The sequence below is a fragment of the Meleagris gallopavo genome, chromosome 5 (assembly GCF_000146605.3).
Source record: "Meleagris gallopavo isolate NT-WF06-2002-E0010 breed Aviagen turkey brand Nicholas breeding stock chromosome 5, Turkey_5.1, whole genome shotgun sequence".
Taxonomy (NCBI): Eukaryota; Metazoa; Chordata; class Aves; order Galliformes; family Phasianidae; genus Meleagris; species Meleagris gallopavo.
Window position 1 is genome coordinate 31,181,385 of NC_015015.2, and position 27,842 is coordinate 31,209,226.

The following is a 27,842-nucleotide window of genomic DNA, read 5'->3' on the forward strand; positions in this document are numbered from 1 at the left end:
TGACAAGATTTATGCCACTTCAGTGGGCATTATCTGTTTCACTTAGCATATTAGTAAGTCTGGCTAGGTCAAAACATAAGGGATTAAGAGAGAAATATTGCTGTGTTTTGGAGTCTATAGAGCAACTTTGCAGAAGAAGATATGAATGGTTATTGCATTTTCATTCCCATGTCACACACCAGCATGAACAGGGCCTATGATGCAAATTAGTTTCTTCTAGGAAGTCAGCCAAAAACATTTTATGACAGAGGTCCTAAGAGAATGTTAAGTCCAGGGTACCCAGCAAGCTGTAAGACTAAGAGAACCTACTTAACTAACTGATCTCTGAGTCCACATTATCTAGAGGCACTTCTAATAGCACTGTCAATTTGAAATTGCTCACAACAGCCTTTTTCCTCGTGAGTAGGTTTGTATCTGTAACATGTTGCAGATGTGTTGTGTTTCCACTGCCTCATATCAATCTATTATTTCATTGATTTCCCTATAGTTCCCATTGCTTCATATGTTTGAACTTTGCAGAAGGCTTCTCTGCATTTTTACAAAGATACTGAGTTGAAAATATTAAGACTGTCCTTGGAAAAATATCAGTAGAACAGATGAGAGTTACACTGTTAGAATTTTCTACCACTCTCTTTACACTTCAGCTGAATCAGGAGTGAGAAAGAAAAAATTCTCTGAAAAGGCTGGATGATACTTTATTCCTGCCAGTTGGAGACAAGGACCCTAAGAATTAATAAATTAAATTATTATTATTAAAAAAAACAATACATTATTAGCGAATCAGGCTAGGATACTGAATTCAGTTGTGGCTGACAATAGACTTTTCTGAGAATCTTATAAACTGAGAAACAATTGTACTTTTTTTTTTTACTACTACTTATTTTGATTTTCTAGCATTCAACTGTCTCCACACAAAACATCACTGCATTTAAAAATATTTTGTCACCATTGAAAAATATTACAATCAAGTGACCTTCTTGACCTTCTACTGTAGTCCAAATTTCAAGCTAAAATAAATGAAAAATTCTTAATTCTCTGTAGGAAAATAATGTGTTCAAGAATTTCTGATAATGTGGACACTGTAAATTTAATCAAAGTACCAATGGTGCTATTTATTATGTACAAAAATATTGTATGTCTGATAAGATGGATATTTTGGCTGTTAGACAGCTTAGTGTAACTGATACATTGAGTTGGTGATTTTTGCTATCTTGTTTTTATCAAATAGTTATTATGCCTCCATACATGCTAGTAAAAACTGCATTGTAACTTTTCTAATGTGTGCCAAATTGGTGTCACATATTTATGCATTTTTTTGGTGAAAGATTAAAATCAACTATTTACCCACATTTCTGGTTTTTATTAATTTGCTCAAGGGCAGATGACTGTTGCTTATAGAATTATCTTTAAATAAAAGCTCTAAATTTATCCTCTTCAAATTAAGTTGTTCTAGGTTTACTCAGAAATAACCTGCTTGACAGCATTTTGTTGTGGCAATTTAGATTGAATCATTTATCCATCTATTTTGGTTAAACAGCATCTGGAGTAAGGAAAGAAATTCAAGGTGACCTCTCAGACCGACTGCTATTGCTCAGCAGGAAGAACTGACATTTTTCTTTCTCTTGCCTGCAGTTTTATCATCCACATACAGAACAGCAGGTGAGTCTCCTAGAATCAGCATATGACTACTGTAGTATTTGTTAATGCATACAACCTGACAGTTATGCCTGTTGGGCTACTCAAATTCTGCAATTTCTATTTTACACTTAGTTTAATTTCCTTGCCATTTATAAATTTTGTTAGCAAGAAATGGGAAAAAAGGTGCAGGAGAGAATAACGCTATAGAGTATGAATATGAAATTGAGGCAGGGGAAATTCTCAGTAGTGACTAACTTGTTAAATGTCTTAGGGAGAGATTATGAGAAGAAATGCACAATTCTTGCAAATAATGAAAAGGCAGATTTCAAATTAGAATCTACTACTGTAGTATCTAATACAGAGTGAAAAATGCCTTTCTTTTAGACAGAGTAGGTGTTCATGAACAGGTTAGGTTCTATATTAGTGGCTTAATAAACTACAATATATATAAGCAACTCATTTATACACTTAATTTTACATACGGTGTGTTTATAACCAGGCGATCCCACTGTCCTTTAATATCATCTTCAGATGGTTGTTCAGTTATGTATAATCCATCAAATTCCAGCTTCCTAGCTACCTCCTTTTCTCTCTTGAATACAACCAAAGGGACCTATGAAAATGACAATGGACATCTTAGTTAAGCTTTACATATTGCTGGAAACTGTAATGTCCTATCTACATCGTACTCTTTATACCACTATATAAACCCAAACAATTCTGACAACTAAAGACAACAATCAGAGATGTGACTGAGGTGATCTCATGCCAGTGATAGTGTTGATTTCTGCTACTGATAAACAAGTTCTTCCTAGCAGCTCTTAGAATATCATGAATAATATACATATATATTCATACTAAAAAATAAAACTTAAAACATAAAACAAGATTCAAGACACCGCTGCATTCGCAATTTTGATTTTGTAATTCTGTTGACAGCTGACAGGCCTGCTGTTCTGCTGTGGTAATGTTAACACAGTATGACTTTGAACTCCAAAATGAGCAAGTCAACAATAAGAAGATGGACTGCCTTGGTGAGTTAGAATAGTTTGTCTCATTTGATTTCCTTCATAACCTCATATAAAGCAAACTTGTCATTACACCCAAAAATCCAAATTAGAGGCTGCTGGAAGTATTACTGCCTTTCTTCTCCCAGGCTAATTCTCTGTAAAACAGAGGATTTGATTAGCGTAGACAAAAATTTGGTTACCATTTGAACATAAAACCAAGCACTCTCAACTCTGAATGGTTTAAATGCTATAGTATTGCCTTACTGCCTCATAGCACTCAATTACCTATAGGTACTGAGGTGAGAACTAAGTACCCACACAGCTGCTTACTCACTGTGCCCCAGTCCTAGTAGAACAGGAAGAGAGCGAGAAAACTTTTGTCTTGAGTCAAAAACAGTTTAAAGAGAAGAAAAACAAAGTGATGTAAAGGCAGTCACTCCCCACTTTCCACAAGCAAATCAATGCAACAGCCACCTTGGAAAAGAAGTTCTGCTACCAACCCCAGCTTTTCTTATTGTGCAAAACATTATATGGTACAAAGTAACTACTTGGCCAGTTTGGGTTAGTTCTCCTGACTGTGCTTCCTCCCAGTCTCTGCCCACTCCCAGCACAGTCACCAGAGTAGGTAACAAAGACAAAATGTTCACAGAGTGCAAGCACTACTCAGCAATAACCAAAATCTGGAAAAAAATCTCAAATCCAGACACACACAGTGATATGTAAAAAGTTAATTCCATCCCTGCCAAACCTCATATGTGAGGAAAGCTTGGAATCATAGAATTATAGAACGGTTTTGGTTGCATCTATATATTAATTTGTAAAGAAGTAGATAAAACAGGTACTTTAATCTCAGCTCCAAAAATCACTTTGGAACAACATGCTTTACCAAATGTAGATTAGTAATAAGATTCAGAACCTGCCTTTAAGCAATAGTATCCAATCACACAGACAAAGGAGATGATAGTATGAATAACTGCCAGTGCTCTGAGAGTAGGTGCCATGTAACCTGTACTTTCTTCCAAAACAAAAAATACCATTCCTTCCTCCTCTTCCTCTTCTTCAAAAGAGTTCCAGAGATTAGAGTCTTCCTCCACTTCATCAAGTGGCTCTTCTGTCACCTAAGAGAAATTCAAGCACATTGAATACACACAATAAACTTAAAAGCTTTTTCTTTATCATACTGACAAATCCCTAAGTTCTTCCTAATAACTGATGTTTCTAAAGCCTGCTCTTGTGAAGATAGTAGATAAGACCATTAGCTTTGAAGAGTAACATCAATTCATTTTCACAGCCGAATCCTCTATGTAATCTCCTTTCACTGAAAAGAAAATCTAGGAAAAGCAAGTGCAGGCATATGACAGTTTACAATTATCTGGCAATATCTGATTCTAAAATTATGTACAAACGCAACTGTAGTCAGTAGGACTTCTTAGAAAAGGGGGAAATATAATAGCTGATTATAGTTAAGTCTCTCTGTAGCCTTAAAAAAATGAGATTAAAAAAAAAGTTATTTTAGTTGGATTTTCAATTTCCAGTGTCAAAATAAACAATGGAAATACAAACAGACTTAGGTAAATAAATAAAAAATGCTTAGAAACACAAATTCAACTTGTCTTTTCATTCATCCTGAGTGAAGTAAAACCAAACTAAGTTTCACATCACAATTTTTAGATATGAAGCTTAAAATATTATTTTAACTACTTCATAGCTAAATGCATTTAGTTTTTGTTTGAAAGAACTGTAATACTTGCTTTATTAAAACAGCCCTAAAACCAACATTAAATACTGCTCTGGAAGTAACCAGAAAACATTTAAAGAATAATGCAAAAGCTTACCTTGTAAAATAGCAGAATAAAGTTGATGGCAAATGCAACAAATAGAGCAAGAAACCGTAAGTTATAAAAGTTCCTTGCCAGGTAGTGCTGTGAATAAAGTGGAAAAACAAAACAAAACAAATTAGTGATAGCCTTTAGATAACATCAAAATGAGGAAGGTAAGCATGAAGGTTTCTAAGAATGTAAATACATAATTGTGCTGCCCTCATATGCCAATTAAAATAAGCAGTGCATTTTTTGGCAGTTTGTTCTCCCATTTAATGGTAAAATAACGGACATAGAATTGCAATAAGACGACAAGTAGAAACTGCATGGGAGGAAATCTACAAGAGAAGTGCTGGAATAAACTACATTGGGAAATTTTCAGAGTTCTTAATTTGATATTTTTAAGAACAAAGAAGATGCTGTGCTATGGACTATGGGCACTCCATATTCAAGAAAGTAGAATAAAAGATTCTAGAAACTAGATCACAGAAAACAGACCTCCTAACAAGGAGCTTAGAAGGTTATCTAATCTGTCCCGTCAAGCACACACGTATATATTCTTGCTATTAATATAATTCTACAAAGTATTACAAAAAATGGGAAAAAAAAATCAATACAGCCAGTCTTCTGAAAATTCAGGCCTATATTTCTGTTATAATTTCTCCCTTAGATTTCAATCAAACATTCTATTATATGAATCAGTGTTGAATAGAATTTAAGAAAAAAACTTACAAGCATTTTTGTTTGATATATTTCCAAAGCTTTGAAGAAATTAGCCATAACAGCCACAGGTTTCTCAATTTTTTGTCCATGCCTTCGCTTCTTTTTCTTTGTTTTTCCCTCTTCCTGCTGCTCAGAGTGTTCTTCCTTTGCTTTATCCTGTTTCTCACCATCTTCCATGCTAGAAGAAAGATCAGCTAAGTAAGATGGCCTGATGAACTGCTGCACTGTAAATGCCTTAGTTTAGAAGGAGTTCTAATTCAGAACGTTTGGTTTTAAATGCAGATTAGTTTTGAAACTGCTACACATTGTTGTCTTTAGTATTGACAAGCTGCAGACTTTTCTTCAGGACTGCTGCTCATTTTTTAAATGTATTTTTTTTTTTTTTTAAAGACAATGACCATGAACTTATATGTGCAGAATTGTCAAATTCTGCCTAAAAGTTTGTGTTAGAATTTTGTTGTCCACTGGGATGTGCTGCTACCTCTTAGAGACTGCGCTGCTATTCAAAATATTGCTTAGATTAGGCAAAGTTATCTAACATTAGGAAGTAGGGAGGATTTAAAGAGAAATTGTGTAAAGGTAACTTACTCAGCCTTCTCAGCTTCTACTTTTCTTTCTGCTTCAGCGTCTTTTGCAGTTTCAGGTGTCTGTGGAAAACATTAACTGCCAAAATGAACCCTCTCAAATAAATTTTTGATAACATTAGTGACTGTTTTCTACAAAATTAAATAATTACCACATTGCATCTTTTATAACAGTTTACCCTTGTAAGGACTTCGATTTTGTTTAATTAGACAGCTCAGACAAGATTTTAACTGTGAATGCTTCATATCTTCTTTTGATAACTTTTTTTAACAGTGTTATCAATACTGTAACTAGTTTAGATAACTGAATAACCTAATTACTCACTATTATCAGATGATGAAGGTAAGTAACTATATCCAGACTATACCGTAGAATATAAAGTTCACTCACAAAGACTCAGAGCAGCTACTGGTTGTATAAAAAATCAGTTTGCCTCTTTCCAAGTATAAAATGAAGAATAATATACTGTGTCAGTGACAGCATCAAAAATCTGAAAAAGATCTGTGAAATTATTAGGCACTGCAAAACTCAATTACTTTGTCAAAATCAACTGATGCAACTGGAATCTGACAAAAGCCCAAACAACTTTTATGTATGCAGTGTATCTTCTCAAACTATTTATATTAGTTGGATAAATGATCCCCTAAAATTTTACTGGCATATCTCACAATCGTCTAAGCATCTGTTTCAAACAGCCCCTTCACATAAGGAAAAACCAACACACAATATTATAGATTGTTAACTGCAAGAGATAAGCTAGGGCCCGAATTTCAAACATCCTTACGCTCAGTGTTGCTAGACTAAAGTAAGCTCATTTCAAAAGCAGTTGAAGTATCTAAGCTTCACTGAACAAGCTGAGATACAGGATCTAGATTTATGAAAGGAATCTTAATTTTCTAAATTTATTACCATACACTTTTGTAAAAAACTGCCTTAGCTCTTACCCTTTTATGTATTCTCTCAAAATGCTTAGTGGTCTACTGATGAAGTGTACATTTCTCATTCTTTTGCATAAATACATTACCTAAACTTTTTCATCACTGGTCATCTGCTCTAGTACAGATGTAGTGAAAGAATTTACAAAAGAATTTACTAAATAGATCTTGCCTTGCTCATTTCACTTCTCTTATGGAACCTTATCTAAGTACGTGCAATGCAAGCATGTATAGCTCTTCCCCCCAAAGAGGTTTCCTGAAGTTCTCAAGCTGATGAAGGATAATTCTGGGATCGTTTTTTTGCTCCTGATTTTTCCAAGGGTTAGGGTGGAGAAAGAATGAATAAATCCTCTCTATCCTCTATCATACGCTCTCTCAGTTGTCTTCTTTCCAGGCTGAAGAACCTTCGCCTACTTGATTGCATACACAAGATTTATTCCATAACTATGATAATTTTTTCAATTCCCTGAATCTATTTCAGTCCATTTCTAGTTGAAATGGGAGACTCCATTTTGCAAGGTGCTGGTTTATCCTGGGTTCACTTGGCGTAACAGTGTTATAATTCCTTCTCTGTGTTATAATTCCTTCAATTCCTTTCTTGATAATGCAGAACTGCAGTTTGTTTCTTTGACATGTGTTAATTGATGATTTCATTTATATAATATTTCTGTAGAACTCTAATGTGGTTCCAAGATTTCCTACTGAGTAGTTATCCATAATTTTACATACAAAATCAGATTTTTTTCTCTCTTATGCACTACTTCACTGATTTGCAACTACTATTTTAAGGTTCTTTTAACTTCTCAGTTAGATCTTGATTTCATTGCCACAGATAGCTAGATTAATCTGCAGTCTGTTAGTTTACTCTTCACTTGTTTCTGTATTTGTGAACCTATGTAACTCTCTGCACAGGTTCATCAAACTTTACAGTAAAACCTAAGTCCTATTTGTCTTCACCATGATCACACAATTCCATAAGTTATTTTGTAGTTTTTCCAGCTAGATGGTAATGCCATTTATTGCTACACAACTGGTTGTTTTTTTTTTCCAGTATACAGACATAGATTTTTGTTTCTACCCATTTGTGTATCTTTTATTATTGTGAATAGTTGTACAAGACATTCTGAAGGAATTCTTGATTTTTACGTTGCTGTTTCTTTTCTGAGTTCTAGTCAATATTTATGTAATACTGTTATTGCTCTAACTAGACTACTTAAACTTTCCATATGCACAATGTGAATAGCAATTTATTGTAATATAGATTGTGCAAAAAGTAATTCGGTAGATTTCACTAAATAATATTAACGCAAAAGGCAGCTAAGTTGGATAACTAAAGTCACATTGATAACTGAATCTCAATAAAAAATGGACCATTTTTTATCAATAGTTACAAAGAAATCTGGGAGAAATTTACATATCAAAGAAAAGAAATATTTGAAGAAAATTTAAAACTACTTACTCTGACCTAAAGTCCTTAAGTTAAAAGTAACATTTTTAGTATACACACTAAAATGAATGAATGAATGAATAAATAAATAAATAAATCTTGGATGAAAACATTTGAATGAACAGGGAATAATGAACTAAAAAGTTGTATAATGAAGGTTGTTCTTGGAAATTTCTGGAAAGCGTACTGTAAATAGGTGGATTAAATCTAATCAGAAGAAAGAAATATTTCAATAACAATTAGAAACAAATCTGAAATATAAATATCCCTCCTAATCTGACCTAGCATTTGGGTTTTGATGGCTCAGGTCCATGTTTAAATAGAATTATAAAATATATTCATCTCAGCAGAGAGGAACAGAATAAATTCTTAATAAGCAATAAAAAAAGTATGAAAACACAATAAACACTGAAGTAAAAGTACATTCAGGGAAAATTACTTCAAATAATAGGAAAAAGGCTATTTTATTGTATATGATTTGTGTATATCTGCTGTAAAAGAAAAGATATTTATATACTATATTACTATATATTATATTACTATAATTATATATTGTATAATTATACCATTATTATTGAGAAAGTAAATTAAAAGGTAACTGAAATATACTATAGTGTATATAGTATGTAGTATATACTATATATACTATAGTGTAAAAAAAAATGAGCGTGCAGAACAAACACGAATGCGATGAAAATTCTTTTCTTTAACAGTAGCAATTATAAAACATGTTCTCATCTATAACATCAGTCAGTTAGCTTGCAAATAATTCAGTTGCGACTAGAAAAGCCAGTAATATATGAATATTATTATTTCCTGGAAAGAAATACAAAATCTCCTTCACATACCTGTAATCCTTTTTTCTTACGAACATTGTTTTCCAGAGAAGACTGGATATCAGAACCGAGTATTTCTGCAATATCTCCAAGTCCAGCGTCATGACCATGTTTTGAGCCACCTTCTTTCTTAGTAGGAATGCCAAAAATATCTGAAATTATGTCAGCTTCTCCCTTTTCACCCTTTACAAACTGCACAAGTTCATCTCTAATGCCATGCTCAGCACCTTCAGTTTTTTCTGCTTCTGTGACATCATCATGGATTCCAAACTGCGTTGGGTCAGGCATGTCCCCTAGTATTTTAGTAACTTTAATGTTTTTGGCTCCTTCAACCAGTCCACCCCCAAATACGGTGCTCCAAAGAATCTGGAAAATTCCCCATACTATAGTAAAGAACAGTTGGAACACCCCTACAAATAGAATCCAGAAAAAAGAGAAAAACACTTTCACCATCTCTTTTACTGTCATCTTTCTGACTTTCCTGTACTGTTTCCTTAGGTTCTTCACAGTAACCATTTTAAAAAAGTTGGCGACGTTCTTCTTGACTGCAGCACAGGCCATTGCAAAAGCTGAAGGAGATTCCAGGGACTTTTCTTCTTCCTCATCATCTCCGATATCCACAATGTAGCAAGGCTCTTCTTCCTCTTCCTCAGGTCTCTCAGCTGAATCAGTCTCAGAGATTTGGGATGCTAACTGCATTTCAAAGATCGTGTCTTCACAGAAGTTCACGAAGAGCTCCATTTTTTCTTGCTCTCCACCTTCGTTTACAACATCAAATATGAATTGCCTTTTGGATTCCTTCACCTGTGGCTTTTCCCACTGCATTCTACTAGATTCACTGATTTCAAAGTAAACTCTTTCTATTTTCTTGGCTCCACCCATTATTTCAATACGGCCAAGGTATGGTTCAAAGTAATTAAGAACACTTTCTGCAGGTTCAAGTAAGCTCTGAAGGCGTGAGTCATTAGGCATATGCTCTGAAAGGTTTGTTAGCAAAACTGCTACATTAAAGCCAATATCTTTGGCTGGTTCATGGAATCTTTCTACAAAATCAATGTAGTTGAACATATCATTTTCATCAGCTTCCGTACATGACAACAGGAATTCAATCTCTGATTGTATATATTGTTTTTGAGCCTCCATTGACTTCTGGAAATCCTTCTTTGAAATGATGCCCTTACCATCTGGGTCATGCTCCTTGAAAGCATCCGAGTTAGTTAAATCTTTTAATTTGAGAAACATGTCAAAAAACTTCAAGATTAATTCTACGTTGCTAGATGATTCTACAAGTGTATCGACCATTTGTTTTCCAATTGTTCCATTTACAACGTTACCTAAGTAGTGTTAAAACAATGAGTTATTTGATGCCTCTATATTTTAAATCAAGGAACTTCATATTCACGCTGAGAACTGAACCAAAACCTCCATTTCTGTATTTCATTTCATAATTTTTTTTTTCCAATATGCTTGTCTGCAGAAGACCTCTTTTTTCATGGATATTCGTATTTCAGACTAATTGTTAAATAAATATGAAATCGATTTCATCCTGACATTATATGCTATTAGAGGTAAATAAAGAAAAGTTTAAAAATATTAACATAATCATTGGACTTTACACTATAAAGCTGAGACAATAATATTTAATCATAAAAAGAGAAATAGCTCAAACCTTCAAGTAATGACAACAGCATCACAACCATATCCTTTAGCAGATCTAGCAGTTCTTTAAGCAGTTCAATCTGAGCAGAGTCCTGTGTTAAAAAATAGAACAAACAAAAAAGAGCAAATAACAAAACAGTACAGAGTATATGGTTGTTTTTTTCTTTGTATTTATGTGGGATACATTTGGAGTAAAACAATATGCAGGACAGTTATTTGAATTTAGTTCACTTTCTTCAGCAAAATTTCCTTGTAATTATTATGATTACTATCAAAGGTCTTATAACAATAGCATGCTAAGTTACTGCAGCAAAGGTATTATTACTATAAAGTTTTAATAAAGCATTATGAAATAGTGAAGTGCAGATAAGGGACAATAGAAACTCACAAAGCTGGTACTCCACATATCTGTCTGTCAGTATTCTCAGAATGAAAACATCCTTTTCATTTCACAGGGAATATGTAGTGGCATAATGTACTGCCACTTAAAATAGAATTGATACTTTAGCAGGTTTAGAAAATACAGTACAAAATTTGACAAAACTAATACAATTTCATGACTAACATTTCTGTGTCCACAAAATTATGATATACTTTTATATAATGGCAAGAAGTCTGAACAAATCAGAGGGTAGCAGAGACATTGAATATAGGGGAGGAAATGACTCTGCAGTGTTTCATTCAGTGAGTGTATGGGACTGAAACTGAGGAGTGGGGTGAAGTCATGCACAGTGAAATGAACACCGTTTGTAGTCCTCTTGTCCAGTGGATGTGAATTAACTGGACAAGGTGACTCACTGTCACATTCCCTCCTTCTTCCAATCCTCCCAGCTTTTCTCTTGCCCTCTCTATCTGTAGCATAGGAACCATGCTTTTAATGGTGCTTCAGATGTAACAGATCATCAGGTTTTGACAACAAGAAGGGAGGGACTAAATTGCCGCAGTCACTAACAGAAAGGCATAAATGAGTTGAAAGGAGTGATCTTGTGTAACAAAAGGTATGTGCACAGCGATGACTGGCAGATGAAAGGAGTGGTATGAAGATGTTTGTTGGAAGATTCAGTGTTGTACCTTTACATGGCAGTAACCCATGCAGTCAACAAGAGCCAGTATGTTAGTTTATTCACAGCTTTCACTGTTCACTTGACTGTAATTTATAACCAGATACAAAGAAGCATTACTTGGCTCTTGCAAATACCTGTGAAAGTTTCATCTGCATATTGGCAAATACATGAAGAAATCCAACAACTGCATCCCACAGCCTACTATGAGCCAGACTCTGTTGGTTACCGATGCAAGGTCCCTAAAAAATTAAAAATAAGAAAAACATTTTTTACTTATATAAAATCAAAGTAACGCTTCACCTTCCTAAGGCTTCTACCTGGAAAAATAAAAACAAACAAATAATTAAAAAGCAAACAAACAACAAAACAGCAAACAAATTTCAGGCTTCCATGAAGCTACATAAGAAAGTTTCTTATAATTTCTTTGGTATGTAGCATATAAAAAAGAGATTATATTCTGTCAAAAATGAAGCCATTATTTTAGTATTAACTTTACACTGGGCCAGTGATTCAATGTAACTGTCAAAAATAAGAAAAATAAAGCCAAATATTTACAAACTTATAACATTACATGATCAGATCATGTAATCACTGAACTTGATTGTTAATTTCTTGGACAAAAATTTCATTTACCTGTATATATTCGGTAAGGGAATTGAATATTTGTTTGGTGACAGCCAGAGCTTTAGAGAAGTTACGTTGTCCTGATTCATCAATAAACTCTTTTCCTGAATAGTACCAATAGAAGTCACTGATTGATTCCTAAGAAAAAGCACAGTGTTACATTTTCTAATTTAGGATTTTGAAAGCAGTATTTACTGCCTACATGCATATAACCAGAATTGCAATCAGTTGACGTTCAGTTAATCTGTTTCTCATGACAACAAGTTCTTATGTTTTTATATAACTATGCTGTCTACAGAAGTAAACAATGAAATTAACAAAAATGTGGTTTCATGAAGAATTCTGAAAAGTCATCTATTTTAAAAAGGAAGACAAAATAAATTAAATGCAATTCTTTTTATTTTTACTTAAAAAAAAAAGTTATTTTTTTTATATCCTGGATAGAAGAGAGGAACCTCATCTTTGATTCCATCAAAATTTGAACTTATCAAAATGAAGGAAAGAAAATTATGTTAAGATTCATTTTCTTCTGATTTGTTCCTCACCTGAAGACGCAAGAGGTAGTCAACTGTACTAATGATAATATTCACTGTTGTGGTGTTGCCCATCTGAGTGCGTAGATAATTTTGAAAATCTGAAGTAAATAAGGGATTTGTGCTTAGTTAGTATGGACAAGAAAGAAAAATACAAGATTGTTTTTATATATTCATGGAGAAGATACTCGTTTTCAGTACCTTGCTGGGTAATAATGCTCATTATCTGTGCTGAATATTGAACTACAGTATATCACTAGACACACATAACTGTTAACTGTATGTCTTTGCAAGAGGTTTTGGTATTAATGATCTGCATAAAATCTGAAACTACATTAAAACTTACAAATTCACATTAACGTCCACAATTAACATTTTTGGTGTGTCCCTTTCCCTCAGAATACTAAATCAGAAAAAAAAAATAAAAATCTTACAATGAGTAATAGTCAGTTATGTTTAAGAATAGGGTTATCATTTGCACTCATCATTTTTTTCCCAAAATTAACTCATTTTGCTTACCATTGTTATGCCCTTCACAGAGCAGTTGTAAAAATCTAAATAGATCTCGAGTAAATTCATCATGCTGCAACACTTTTTCACCTTTAAAATATATAAATATAATGATTACGTGACAGCTTCTATTATTAAATATGCAGAACACAATCTTATAGCATCCTTCAGAACTGAAGATTCTTGCTAAAAATACAGTACTATAAATGCTGCTTTAAGGCAATTTAAAGAAACAGGCTGATAATAATGAAAAGAAAAATGGGGTCCAAAAGCCAAGCCAAAGCATTTAGCACTCCAATGCATCCGTGGTTAAAAAAGTAAAAATAAAATTAAAAAAAAAAATAAGACAAACAAACTACACATTATATATCTAATAAGCAAATGGTTAGTTATGAATAAAATTATGCCTTAAATATGAATGACATTTCATTAATAAGCATCAAACTTTTTCCAAGCTGAACACACAACTTGCTGCAGACCATAACGCTAAACCTAAAGATGTCTGAGAAGATGCAGTTAGAGATTTCTTTCTGCATTTGCAACAGACTTTCGGAACAATAGTATTGAAAACTGTACCCAAACATACCACGCTCACGTACGATGACTGTGGATTGAAGAAAAATAACAAAAATACAAGATGAGAATATTGGAAGTTACATTTTTGTCATCAAAATTATTGCTAAAGATTTCATACATGTAAACAATATTCAGTTTAACAACTTACAGTTATATTCAGTTTAACAACAGAAACCTCAAGTCAAATTTAATAAGTTCTATTTAAAGAAGGAAGCTCAAATGTTTTAAGCGCTACTGGAATCAGTTTCATTGTACTTACGAGTTCCTTCTTCAGTAACCATTCCCAGGCCTTCTGCTTTATTTTGTCTCTCAAATGCGTTCAAGTCAAGAACACTTATATAAAAAAAAATAATAATAATAATGAAAAAGTATTGTAGTAAACAATGGAAAATTATCTTCTAAGAAATTTCTGGAAGCCTTCAATAACTGCACTTCAATAACTAACTTGACCTGCTGCGACACGCACTGTCACAGCTCTTAATATAAGTATTAAGTAAAAGTTCTTGGGATGAAAATAAGGCTTCAGTGTCCATTTCTGTAAAGTAATGAGTCTTAGATCAGGTCTAAGTACTCATCTAACTTCTCTTCCAGTAACATCATTCATGGTTTCACATATAAATGAAATCTGAAATTACTCTCTATGTTGACTTAAACCAGTTTGCCAAAAGAACATCATTGCAATTACTTTTCAGTTATGCTGTTTTCCACTGAATTTCACTACTACTACGCTGTTGGTCTATATCTTATACATTATTACATGATTTTTAAGACATAAGTAGAATCTTTGATTCCATATTCCAAAGATATATATATATGTATATGTATACACACACACACACACATATATATAGAATCAGAGACTCCGTACCTACTAAGGTCTAAATACACAAAAATCTATGGCTTTGTACTACTTTGCCACAACTTGGCATCTGAAATAGCAGATGATAATTTTCCTAAATCTGAATATATTCAAACAGTTCAGATATATTTTTATGATATATACTTCTTTTCAGTTCCATATGCAGTGCATTCACATGTTCTAAGTTCCTGTGACATCCTCAAAAACAACATGTGAAGCATTTTTCAAAACATAATTTTCATTCTCTGTGCTCAAATCATTTTATCAAAAACTTTTTTAATGAAGTCCTGAACAACATGCGTACACAGTTGTTAATATATTCACTGCAAGTCCTGCTTGAGAAAGTACTTACTAAATTGTTTTACATAAATGCAAAAAAAGACAGTATATGTTATTTAATTAGGCTGCAGCTGTTAAAATAACAACTTCTGCAATGCAGGTCATCATTCCTTCCACAGTTTTTCCTTTCCTCTGATATCTTCTCCACTTGTCATTTAGTCTGCTGTTTCAGAACCGTTCTGTTGCTCTAAATGGCTGAGGAAAAGAGTTTGTCTACTGTAAGAGCAATGAGATACACCAACAATTTTCCACCTTCTTTAGGAGAGTCTTTAATCTTAACTAATTGGACGTTCTGGTTTGTCAAGTGAATGGACTACCATGCATGGTCTCACTGGCCACATGCCACCTCTAACAACCTTGATACACATGCAGAGGATTCAGGTGAAGAGATTACGTGACATGTAAGAGAGGTGTAGAAACTGAAAGCTTAGTAAAGCTCCAGTGGCCTGTCTGTCCTTCAGTGATGGCTTTTCTTCATCCTTAGAACCATCCAGAAATCTTGACGGATCTGGGACCAGTAAAGGAGCTGTTACATTTTGCTTTTCTGCCTCTCCAAACTAACGCTTCAAATGCATACGTAGACTGTGCTCTATTTTCTCAGTTGGAAAAATATTTTAAGATGTTAACACAGCATTCCTCTGATCCACAAATAGTTTCACTAAAAAGCAGAGTTCTAGAATCTGTGGCTTGTGTAATTTACATCTAAAAAAGCCACCTGCACTAGACGATCAATCTCAATAAAAGTGAAACTGTAATAACATGATTTTTGCTTTTACCTGCAGGACTGCATCAAACCAGAAAGACTTTGAAAGAATCCAGCATCCTTTTTCTCCTTCAAGTAGTCTAGCATTTTCTAGAGTACACACATTTGGGGGAAAAAAAGTCTATATTAAAGTTATGTAAATTTAAAATGTCTTAAACTACCATTCAGAACGCAGGTCACTAGTAAGGAATAATATCACTGTTATTGGACCAAATACTCAATACAAATACTCCAAGTACTCCAATATATTTTCATTGTTTAGCTTAAAATTAAATTAACAACAATAAAAATAAAACTAGAATTCTCCAATTAGTTGTTTCCTTTATATGAGCAAGATTCAATAGTTAGAAAGGCATTACCTGTTGAACTATTGTATTCCCACCATTTAGAATAGCAATACCAAGTTTTAGTGTTTCAACAACCATGGGTCCTGTATGACCTGTCAAAATAAGGGTACTGTCGATAAAATTTGTAATTATAAACTAGTCAGTCAAAAAGAGAGTTCAGAAATTTTACCTAACATAGTTCCTATTCACATTTATTTTGCTGTGTTATGTATCATGTACAAATCAGAGATAACATAAAAAGTTGTATATGATAATGTGTTATGTCATTATGCATATGTATATGTTTAACATTATACATGATAAGTTTACAATATGTACTTCAGTTCTCCTCTGAACATTACCTTTGCTTGCACTGATCATCTGAAGGACCATCTCAGCAGCTCCACGATCATGTAAGCGAGCTTGCTGATAAAGAGTTCTCTGCTTTTCCATTTCTTTCTCCTAGGTTTGGAAAAAAAAAAGAAAAAGAAAACAGATAAAAGATAAAAGATAAAATACAGACTGGAACTGATTCAAACAGCATATACAGATGAAAAAATTGAAGATGCTGAAGGCTAATTGCCTTCACACTGCCCTTCTTCTACATGAATTACCTAGTAAAGCTTCTCAATATACACTGTGTTATCCTTTTATTTTTTCTTGTGCTTATATTTAAAATGATCTCTTCCACTTTAGACAAGCAGAAAGAAATAAGATTTAAACTCTCACCTCAAATGTCTTCTCTTTGTCTTCCTCCTCCTCTTCTTCTTCTTCCTGACAGCTCTTATAATGTTAGAAACAAAAATCACAAAATTTTGCTTAGTATGAAACATGATGGCTATTTCTATAACAGCATTTGTATTATAAAAACATTACAAGATTTTTTTTTTTGAAGAAATAACTAAATCCAGTTAGATTTTAGATCCCTGTAATCCTTACATATTTGTGTCCATACACTAGAAAGCTGATATTCCTTTATATATGAATACTTCCAACTATATATATAACTTGTAACTGTAGGCTATCTGTTCTCATGTCATCTCTCTATTTAAATCCATAATATTTGTCTTCATAGTCAAACTCTCCTGACATGGAAGCATCAGCTGTAATCAATATGTTGCAAACGCTGACTGTCAACTTCCTTTTGACAGAATGCAAACTCTAGAATAATTTCTGAATATATCACAGATCTAATAATACTGTTAAGCTTGTTCTCAAGTTAGTCCTGTGCCAAGTAATACAAACAGGGTGGCACTTACTGGAATTTTACTATATCATTTTAAAGTAGGAAATTTCTTATTACGTATCTAACTCTTAACATCATTTTTTTTCATTAAAAATGTAGAAATAACTAATATAGAGCAGTGCACATAAGAGAAAAGGAAAATATTTTAAAAGCTTTAGGAACTATTTGAGTGAAGCAATGGATGAACCTTGAAATCAGTTACCTTTGCCATCATGGCAGCATAGGCAATATATAAGGGATCATCTTCTAGTTTGCTATAAAGAAAAAATATTTAAATATATGAAATGACATAGTAATAAAAAGATAATACTCCTGATAATACGTACATACTATTTTGTTCAATGGAAACATACATATATCTATGTGCAATCCCATTATTATTCTACTGTAAAGTTCTATTGTATCTATGAGGGCTGCTCGTAGTATCAAACCGAACCAAACAAACAAATAAAAAACAAACAAAAAATATTCACCATGGACAATACTAAAATTGCTGTTATGTTAGATCACTTATGAAATTTTACTAGAAATTCAGTTTCTGGGTGTTTTTAACTCCGTTCACTTTTCAACATGGCTCTTTCTTACCTCCTCTCTGTGAGAGCATTGCGACTAAAATAGAGGATAATCTGATGAAGTGGGTCAGGTTGTTCTTTCTCTGTATCTTCCTCTTCTTCTTCCTCTTTTTTTGGAGACGTCTGTGTTCGACAGATTTATATCAGAATATACAAATTAAGCTTCACGATTAAGGAAAAAGATGAGCCAATAAGCTTAGGAAAGGATTTCAGTAATTTTGTTTTCTCTAATTTGTGTTAGCTTCCAGTAGTTACCTTATTCAATGGCTTGCCAGAGCCTGCAACACTATTTGCCTGTTTAACTAGGAAGAAATTATGAAGTCTGATACATTTGCTTGCATTTGATAATACCATTAGAAGTTTCTCATTTGCAAGGCATTGAGAATAAGACAAGAGAAAATCTTAGGGAAGCCTTATTCAGCAGAAATTGCGTGCATGTTTACACTGGACCAGAACTGAAATGAAGTCCAGCTTAAGCAGGAGAACCAATTGATAAATGGAACTATTTTTAACAGCATCATCGGAAGCATCTTATTCAGTCTGGCGTTTGCTAAATTACTTCCATGTGTCTGTTCCAGGGGACTTTGATATAAGAGTAGAACTACTACTCTTACTGTCAATTTTAAACATTTTTGTCAGTTTGAAATAAAAGACAGCTACACTGACAAAGTGCAGCATATCAACTTCACCTTACTTCTGTTGTAACCCTTTAGTAGGGTTTAATTATTGTAAAATTATTGTAATTATGTTAATAACTGTTTAATAAAGGGTAAAACTGAAAGAACTGTAATTGCAGTTTTGATTAATGGTCTCATTCTGTCCTTCAGCAGAAAGCAGGAAGAAAATGAAGGAAAAACTACGACCGTTCAATTGTTCAGAGTATGGGAAGAATATAATAGCTGTAGAATACAAAGTTCTATGCGAATTGGTCTTTAAAACCCAAAATATTAACTGTTTTGCTAACATTGAAGCATCTCCTGATGCATCTTCATGAGATCCGTGGAGACACGTATTCCTACATATGGTGTTTAAGGTAACACTAAGGCCCTTTGATAATAGTTTAGACAAACTGATTACAGAAGGGGAAAAGAAAGAAAAAAGAATTGTTTTTCAGAATCAATATTAAGTAATAAAACGCTCAAGTTTACCAAGCACTTCCATCAAGTACACACGTAAACCAAAATTTTGCTGAATATGGCTGCATATATTTTCATCTCTTTATGATGTACCAACAGGAAAACAAACAAAAAAAAATTTGTATCAAAGCTGAAAATGTTAAATATTATGCATCAATGAAAATTGAAAAGGGGAAAAGCATCAACTGTGTCAAGCTTTAAAAACAAAAATAAAATATAGGAACATAGGAATTACCATAATCACAAATATAGTTTGATAATTGATCTAAACCATTTCTGTTCCCAAGAATAAGTATCATATAATTCAACTGAAGGCATACAACACCTTGATGCATCTCACTGCGCATCACAGGTTGGATGTCTTTTTGACCATAGCAGAAAATGACCTTATGCTCTGAAGCATAAGAATTCATACTTTATAAATTTATGCATATGTATACAGTACATTAAAATAAAATATAGGTCATAATAGATACATAAAATGTATACTAAAATGGGCACTGAAAAATATGCCCAATTATGTTAGTACTTACAGCCAAATCCTGAACTAGTTTCTCCTCAAATGAATATTCCTCTGTTTCTATCCAATAGTTCTGATAGCCATGGAGGAAGAGGTTAATAGAACGGTGCCTGGGGGGTTGTGAAAGTGAGATCAAGAGGGGTAAAGGAACATAGTATAACAGCTCAGATGGTTAATGATTAGTAAGGATAAGTGTTTGTACAATTCTGATCCTCTGATTGGTCAGTGAAATCAAACACAAAACATAACTAACTTTCAATGACAAATCTGCATATATTTTTCAACTTTTTTTTTTAAATACACACACATGCACACAAACAACTTTTTCTTCTGAAGGCTTCAAGAATGCTAATATATATTATGAGAGAAATTGTGTGATTGGTGAATTAATACAAGCATGGGAAAAGTACACATTTTAAAAAAAATTGATAATAAGAGGGTAACATATATACCTACTAAATGTAAATTTAATTTAATGGATTTAGCACACTGAGATGGCAGACGCTGGCCATGAAGAACAAAATAATTATGAACTGCTTTCCAGCATGTCTTATGTGAACAACCATTGCCTAACTAACTTTTTTTTTCCACTTATAAATGAATTAGAAATGCATAAAAGCTCTAGAAAAGAACAATTTTAGAAAACTCTTACAATGTGTATCAATTGATATTACACACTATTAACTAATTCAATTGGAAATTTTTCCACCCAAAATAGAACTCATTGCAATAAGACTACACGTAATATTGGCCAAACTATTCCATGTTTGTATAGAACTTAAGGGAAAAAATATTTTGAGGTGCTGTACACGACACATTCTGAAGGTTGTTCCACATAGCCTTTTCATTCACTTTCATCCTGTAGCAATAACTATATAGACTGACTGTATTATACTATGGATAGAGACATTATGCACATAAATTCTTATTTTAAATGATACTGGTATATAGTCAACTCTCTATGCTCTCCTGCTCTCATGGGTGCCTTTTTATTATCAGTTTTCAAAAACTGACCAATCAGAATCTACTGTGAAAATTGTACAAAATTCATGTTTTATGGCAACAATAAATCATGGCTGGGAAGGAATAAGTGTGTGCATAAGGAAGAGGCTCTCCACAAGTTACATTACCGTTAACTTGAGTATAAGCCTGTCATACTGAGTTTTTTCATGTACTTTTTCCAGCCAAACACGTTGAAAGGTGCTCAGGAAGAAATTGCTAATTTTGTGTCTGAAGAAAAGCATATAGGTTTTCAATGAAGAGCTAACAACAAAAGTACAAGTTAAATTCAATAAAATAATCAGAAAGAATGTATTTGTTAACTCTGTATGAAATGTTGCCACATATGCTGTATTTATGTGCATATAACAAATGACAGACAATATGACAAATCATAAAGACTTTCTAAAGATAGTGAACCTAAATACAAATATCCTAGAGAATGCATTTATCATATAAGGTACTTTTTCAAAGTCATTCATTAAGCAGAGAACAGAAGAATCAGTATTTCCAAACTTCAGTGATGTTTTTACCTTGAAAAATAAAATTGTTTTAAAATACAACTACTATTTATTTTGTATCCTGAGGTAATTCTCCGAAAATACAGTATCTGGAGTAATTATGAAAGAAATTAAAATACTTTTCCTGTGATTTAACAAACACCTGCACTTGAATGGATGTTTAAATTGCTGAAACATCCTATTGGAATTCCTAAAAAACGATACATATAAGAACACATATTGAATAAAATTAGTTTTAAATAAATTAACATTAAATTGTTTTAAAGCCACCTAAATGTCTAGAAAATTATCAAAATAATTCATTATTCATTGAAGACATCAACATTTTGTAGGCAAAAATCATAACCAGATTGCTTACTGCCCTTTAAATATATAATCACATTTAGAACTAACACCCCCAGTATAATGCTAAAACTAAACAGGAAATATAAAGAGAACTTCATTTGAAATTGTGGTGCAAAGGGATATACGTAGCTCTTAGACTTGATCACACTTCACTTAAAAAAAAATCCCTAGGGTTCAAAGATGTGTTAGCAACTTAATCAATTTAAATGACAGAGGTAGTTATATGTGCAATTAGGTGTAAAATAGCGTGATAGCCTTATTTTCCTGTCAGAATCTTATGATTTATCTAGAAAAACGTGTCTATAAAATTAATGCAGTTTAAAACTTTGTTCTATATCTATTGAGGATTTCTCTTGCTCTTGCCTTTTTTGAAATACGTTTTGAAATACAAAATAAATTGGTAAAAATAGTTTTATCAGAGTTTATTTTTTAGAATCTGAAGAAAGAAATGACTGGACAGTTTTGCAGGTGTAAGCTCCACCACAGGATGTACCACAAAGCTTGAGAAGAACCAATCCCAGTTTTTACATTCATAACCCATTTGAGCTCTTAGCATATTTTCCATCAACCTTGAGAATCCTAAATACATATTTTTTAAGACAAAAATAAGATGAACTGTTTTTATCATTTGGATGCTCATATATATTCTACGCACTTTATATCCATATTGTATTTATAAATAATTCTTTAAAAATGCTCACAAAACTGTTATACTGAAATACCTACCACTTCATCTTGTTTTTCCAAAGACAACTTGTAAAAATAATATAGCCAAAACTTCAAACCTAATTGGTTTGGATTCATGTTGTTTTCATATCTTTTCATTTTTCTCTGTCTCTATAAGGACTGCCTGGTAGCAATGGGAAAGTTTAGAGAAGCTGCTATAATCTAGAACTGCTAGTTTTCACAATTGTTTCTCTTTTAGAGTAGAATTTTTTTGTCTTGTGCAAAACTAGCATTGTTGTCAGTACATTAGTGGCAAAGCTACAGATCTTTAGCTAACATTAAGCATGTAAATAAATCACTGCACAAAAATATTAAACACAAAAGGTGAAAGAGAACAAAAGAAGTTAAGAAGCAAATCTAATTAGTGACGTTCTTAGGCTCTATCTGAATATGAAGCAGATGTATTGAAAAGGAACAGGGTAAAGGAAAGGACACCAAGCTGCGTGGTATTAATACTTGGTTTAAAGCAGTAAATGGACATAGGCACGGGATGCACTTTCTCTCAGACTTTGTGGCATCTACATTCAACTGAAGTAATAAGCCGAACAAAACACATGTCCAGAATCTCACTCTGCACTGTTCTGCCCCAGTGCCTGCTTTAATGCAACATTCTGACATAATATCTAAAGATTGCCTAATATAAGCATGGAGCATTCATGCAATAGAAAAGCCATACAAAAAAATAAGTTTTGTTGTTTTTTGTTGTTGTTGTTGTTTTCTTATAACAATAATAATACAAACACAGAAGATTAAAGCACAACCAATCAGAGGCAAAAAAAAAAAAGACAGAAACAGCAGTGACATCTTAACATAATTTTTACAGAAAACTTGGGGGAATACAGAGAATAACAGCTGACAAGAATGAAGCATTTTGTTTCTGAGGCAGTAAAATTCCTATGGCCTTTTTCCCCCCTGGTTAATTGTCTTGAGACTAGTATTTTGCTGCTGTGAGGAATTAGCTGATACCTAACCAACACTTTTGTCTCTTAAACTCTGTCATATAAACTAAACAACAAGCAAACTTGAAGTTATACACACAAGTAGTATTTCCACTTAGAAATGTAAACAAGTTATGGAAAAATAAATCTTTCAGCCATTTACCTGGGTAAGTTGTATAACGGCGCCATTCTAAAACAAGCAACAACAGCTCTTTTGCGTTGTTTTGACAGAAGTTTATGCCAAACAGCTTTCTTTGATCTCAGTGGTTGTTCAACCTATGGGAAAATACCTTTTAATACATACAATAGAAACTCTTTACCTTTTATTCAAAGTTTTCTTTTTAGCCACTAATTAACATAGGTAACAAGTTAGAAAATGTCACTAAGTTCTACTTTATTTGGAAACAGATTTGTTTTTGTTTTTGTTTTTTTAAATAATTTGAAAAAATACTCTGGGCATTACTTACAGTACCTCTGAATTTATACAGAGAAGCTTGAGAATATCTCATGGATGGGGCTCCTTAATGTGAGTGTATTTGTAGAGGCAAATATGACCTGAGTTTTCTCTGAACTAAAATTAAGGTACTTAGCAGATGTCATTTAAAACTTTGCATATATACACATGGGTGTGTGTGCATGCACATGCAATAATTACTCTTTTCTGGGAATGTTAATAATGACACTCACTTAATTGGAAACTATTACTATAAGGTAACAATCTCATTCTAGTTTAAAACAAGGAGAGTATAGACATGTAAATTTATACCTGGTCCAGATGATACAGAGCAGCTGATATCCTCTGCACACGTTCCACATTTTTCTCAGGGTCAGGAGGCTCATCACTCTTCAGAATGTCTTTATATAGATTTAACTGCCATTTCACAGCTGGATCATCAGACTAAAAAACAACATATTTCATACTTAACATGCTGAATGAAGATAGTGAATTTGACTACCACCACTACCACTATTTGTCTTATAGAACCATATAGAATAGCGGTGTAGGAAGAGACCTGAAAGCCCATGCTTTCAGGTTTTTTTAGAATCCAGTTCTAACCCACCTACTGTGAGGGCAGGGCTGCGCCCACCAGCTCAGGCAGTCCAGGGCCCCATCCAATCCAATCTTGAACATCTCCAGAGATGGGGCACCCACAGATTCTCTGGGCAGCCTCTTCCACTGCCTCATGGCATAATGAAGAACATATTATAGATGTACCCATTTTATCTGTCCCTTCTAGTCCAAATTAGCATTTGCTGGTTGCTCAGAAAAGCAGCCTTAGATTCTGAACTCAGTTTTCAAGTAAGGTTCTATGTTTTTATTTCATAAAATCAAAAAAGTGCACAGAAACGTCTGTATCGCAAATAAGGAAGCACATTTAGCACTGAGATTACTGGACTTCTGTACTCAGTACAGTATAAAGCTGTTTTACAGATTTTATTAAAGACAGCTGGAATTTCAGTAGGTGAAGAGTCACAGCCAACAAAAGGCCAACAGTTTGGGCTTTTTTGCAACAATCAGGAAGTAAATACCAGGAAACACATCAGAATACGTAGCTTGTCTAATTTAAGTTTAGATAAGCTCAAATTTATAGCAACAAGACAGCCATTCTCTGCTAAAGAAAAATGAATTACTTGGATAATAATGGGCACGATTTTTGAACATAACACATTTGACAATATATTCAGTAGGAAAATAAACGTGCTTGCGAACTACTGAGAATCAAGATGACACTAGGTTTTCTTATTTCATACATATCTTCTTAGAGATACTATTTCCTTGTTAGAGTAGATTACTAGGAGTTTCATTTTATTTTCTTTTTGGAAATAAAACTATCACTACCTCTTCCTTTACACTTGACTGTTTCTACAGGACTTCCTGAAACTTGAAAATACCAGCCAAAGCCATCAAGAAACCACTTATTATCATAAAAATATTATAAAGAAAAATGATAAAATGGTAATTTTTTATAACTTTTCACTTTCTGTTTTTTAATACCAAGATCATAATAAACAATCACAATTTTCATGTTTAAAAGTGCTATCCCACACCTGCATCTTTAAGACAGATTTTTTAATTATTATTACCTTTTCCTGCAAATGTAAGTTGTTACGGATATGCTCTTTGACTTCTTCATCAGTGTCCTTCTGTAGAAAGGTACAAATATTTTTCAGTTTGTGATTATAATTCATCTTAAGACCATACACAATATAAAACAGTTACTGTTTTAATCCTGAAAAGTATATGCATTACCAGAAGGGCTTGGGATGAAGGCTTTCTTTAATTGTGACCACAAAACTATTGCTGTCAAGCGCCTGCTCCTCTGCTTCCCCTCATGAGTAAGTCCCAGGCAGGAATGAGGCCTGCCCTCTGCCTCTCGTTCTCTGGATTGAACAAATCAAGAGACCTCATATGCCTTCCCCATCTTTGTTGCCCTCCTTTGAGCACTTCGTAATAGTTTCATATCCATAGTTCTATAATTTATATCCAGAATACTTTTACATCCTTTTACTGTTGAGCCCCAAACTGCACACGTTACTTGAAGGTAATACTGCACCAATGCTGAGTATTGCGGGACAGTCATTTCTTTTGATTAGTTAGCTCTACTGTGCTTAATGTACCCCAGAATAAGGTTGGCCCTTGTGGTTGCCAAGACACATTGTTCATTCATACTGAGTTTACCATCACCCAAAAGCCCTAGATACCTTTCTGCAGGGCTGCACTCTAGTCACTTGTCCACTTGCCACATGTATATCTAAGTGTACATTGTATAAAAATGGAAAATGACATAGAAACAATAGTAGCTGTCTCCGCACACCACTTTGCTTCACAATTCTTCACAATTAGAAGCTGTACTTGCTTGCAGTGCATTGACAGTTTTATTATATTAACTGCTTAGATATTTACGTTTCAAGTTATTAAAGTTCTGTTTATTCTTCATTAAAAATTATTACAATTATTACTTACATGGCTATATCTAGTCTTAGCCAAGGAGATGAGCTCTTGATCTCCTGGAGTACACATATTCAAGCCAATAGGAAGCATCTTTTTAAGTGCAGCTACAATCAAGGATGTTTGTATGGAGTACAAATCCCCCCTGCGTTTTGATTTCTTTCTCTCTTGATCTTGACCTCCAGACTGTAATAAAATATATTAAAATTAAATAAATAACAGAAAGGTAAATTGATGTAATTATTCTTCAACCACACACTTTTTCAATGCGCTCTTCCCCTAATGGTCCAAGGAAACTATGTTCCCAATGTAATCTATACACTTAACTAAAAATGCTGCATTAGAGGAAGAGCGTACAAATCTTCAGTAGGAAATGTAAGGGAATACTTTTTATATGCTCCAGTGCAGAAATCACAGTAAAGGTAATATTTCAATAGTAGCAACATAGTTTTTTATGCATTCATGTATATGAATCTATCTATATTTTCTGTACTTTTCCTCTCAAACCAAAAACAACTTTAGAGTTAAAAGCTCAGTCATTGGTAACAATATTATTTTGCAAAACTATAGAGACAAATTCAAGATGCTTATATTTTTCTTAGAAACTTACATAAAGATACAGACAAGTAGGGTCTGAATGAATGAATATTGTCTGATTTGCCTCAAATGAAAAGTACTGCTATCTAAAAGACTTTGATTCAATGTAATAAAATGCCAATGAAACAGAGCCTCTGGAAAAAGCACTGCCCTTTGGATTTGGTCAATATAAGTAAATCTGGAATGAAAAGTGAATCCTTTTTACAGCTTTGCAGATCATGAATAATAGGAAAGGGAAAACAAAGAGACACAAAAGTAAGCACAAAACAGAATAACATTTGTCTAACGTTCTTACAATAGACAGCGTACAACAATATTTCACACAACTTTTAATTTATGACAGAAAACCAAAATCTTTATAACAGATCCATATATTTAATGAACATATGGTAAACAAAAACAACATAAAAATAGCCCAGTTCTGAATTTTGTGCCTAGATTAAACTCCTACTACACACAAGGGGAGTTTTGCCTAAGACAAGATTTCAGGACTAGGCCTCCAGGCTGATAAAACGCTACAAAACAGCGAATGCTTGCATTTAACCCTCCACATCCTTTTCCCTCTGTCAATTAAATTTTACTGGCTACTGTTTGCTTATTATATTGTGTTCCAAATTAGGATACAGTAGAATTTATTGTAATTAGTATTTATCAATTATTACCACACTATTATCACAATAATCACTGAAAGGAAAAAGGTAGCCGTACATAATCTACTCAGTGGTAAATTTTGGCAGGTTCTGTCTTCTAGATGGTGAATCCCTGTGTATGCAGCTGGTGTTGAGAGCATTTTGCAGGTCAGAGGGAACTCACAAGGGATGTGGCTTCCTTTCTTAAGGAACTAGCAATTGCAAGAGAGTACTCTGCCTCAAAGCTTTGCTTTAAAAGTGTGGAAGTGCCTTAGAAAAAGCAATGATGTAATGGCATTATTTGTACTCTACGTTGACAGCAGACAAACAAATCCCACAATGTATCACTATATCCAGTGGCGTCACTATGCATCTTAAATTAGGAATACCAAAATATACACATGTATATATTTAAA

At 33.4% G+C, this 27,842-nt stretch overlaps 1 protein-coding gene across 1 annotated transcript in view; it reads right to left on the reverse strand.

Annotated features, from left to right (window-relative positions):
• The window catches only part of RYR3 (ryanodine receptor 3), a gene marked incomplete at both ends in the record, with an annotated part of 58,430 nt that overhangs the window by 11,794 nt on the left and 18,794 nt on the right, over positions 1 to 27,842 (reverse strand). Inside the window, 24 exon segments of the mRNA NM_001303211.1 lie at positions 2,121 to 2,251; positions 3,569 to 3,766; positions 4,484 to 4,570; positions 5,201 to 5,369; positions 5,780 to 5,838; positions 9,007 to 10,328; positions 10,664 to 10,745; positions 11,852 to 11,956; positions 12,351 to 12,479; positions 12,887 to 12,975; positions 13,394 to 13,474; positions 13,971 to 13,988; positions 14,220 to 14,293; positions 15,935 to 16,011; positions 16,281 to 16,360; positions 16,610 to 16,709; positions 16,977 to 17,030; positions 17,696 to 17,747; positions 18,079 to 18,188; positions 19,735 to 19,831; positions 23,414 to 23,526; positions 24,017 to 24,148; positions 25,336 to 25,395; positions 26,216 to 26,393. Coding sequence (NP_001290140.1) covers positions 2,121 to 2,251; positions 3,569 to 3,766; positions 4,484 to 4,570; positions 5,201 to 5,369; positions 5,780 to 5,838; positions 9,007 to 10,328; positions 10,664 to 10,745; positions 11,852 to 11,956; positions 12,351 to 12,479; positions 12,887 to 12,975; positions 13,394 to 13,474; positions 13,971 to 13,988; positions 14,220 to 14,293; positions 15,935 to 16,011; positions 16,281 to 16,360; positions 16,610 to 16,709; positions 16,977 to 17,030; positions 17,696 to 17,747; positions 18,079 to 18,188; positions 19,735 to 19,831; positions 23,414 to 23,526; positions 24,017 to 24,148; positions 25,336 to 25,395; positions 26,216 to 26,393 — 3,597 coding nt within the window.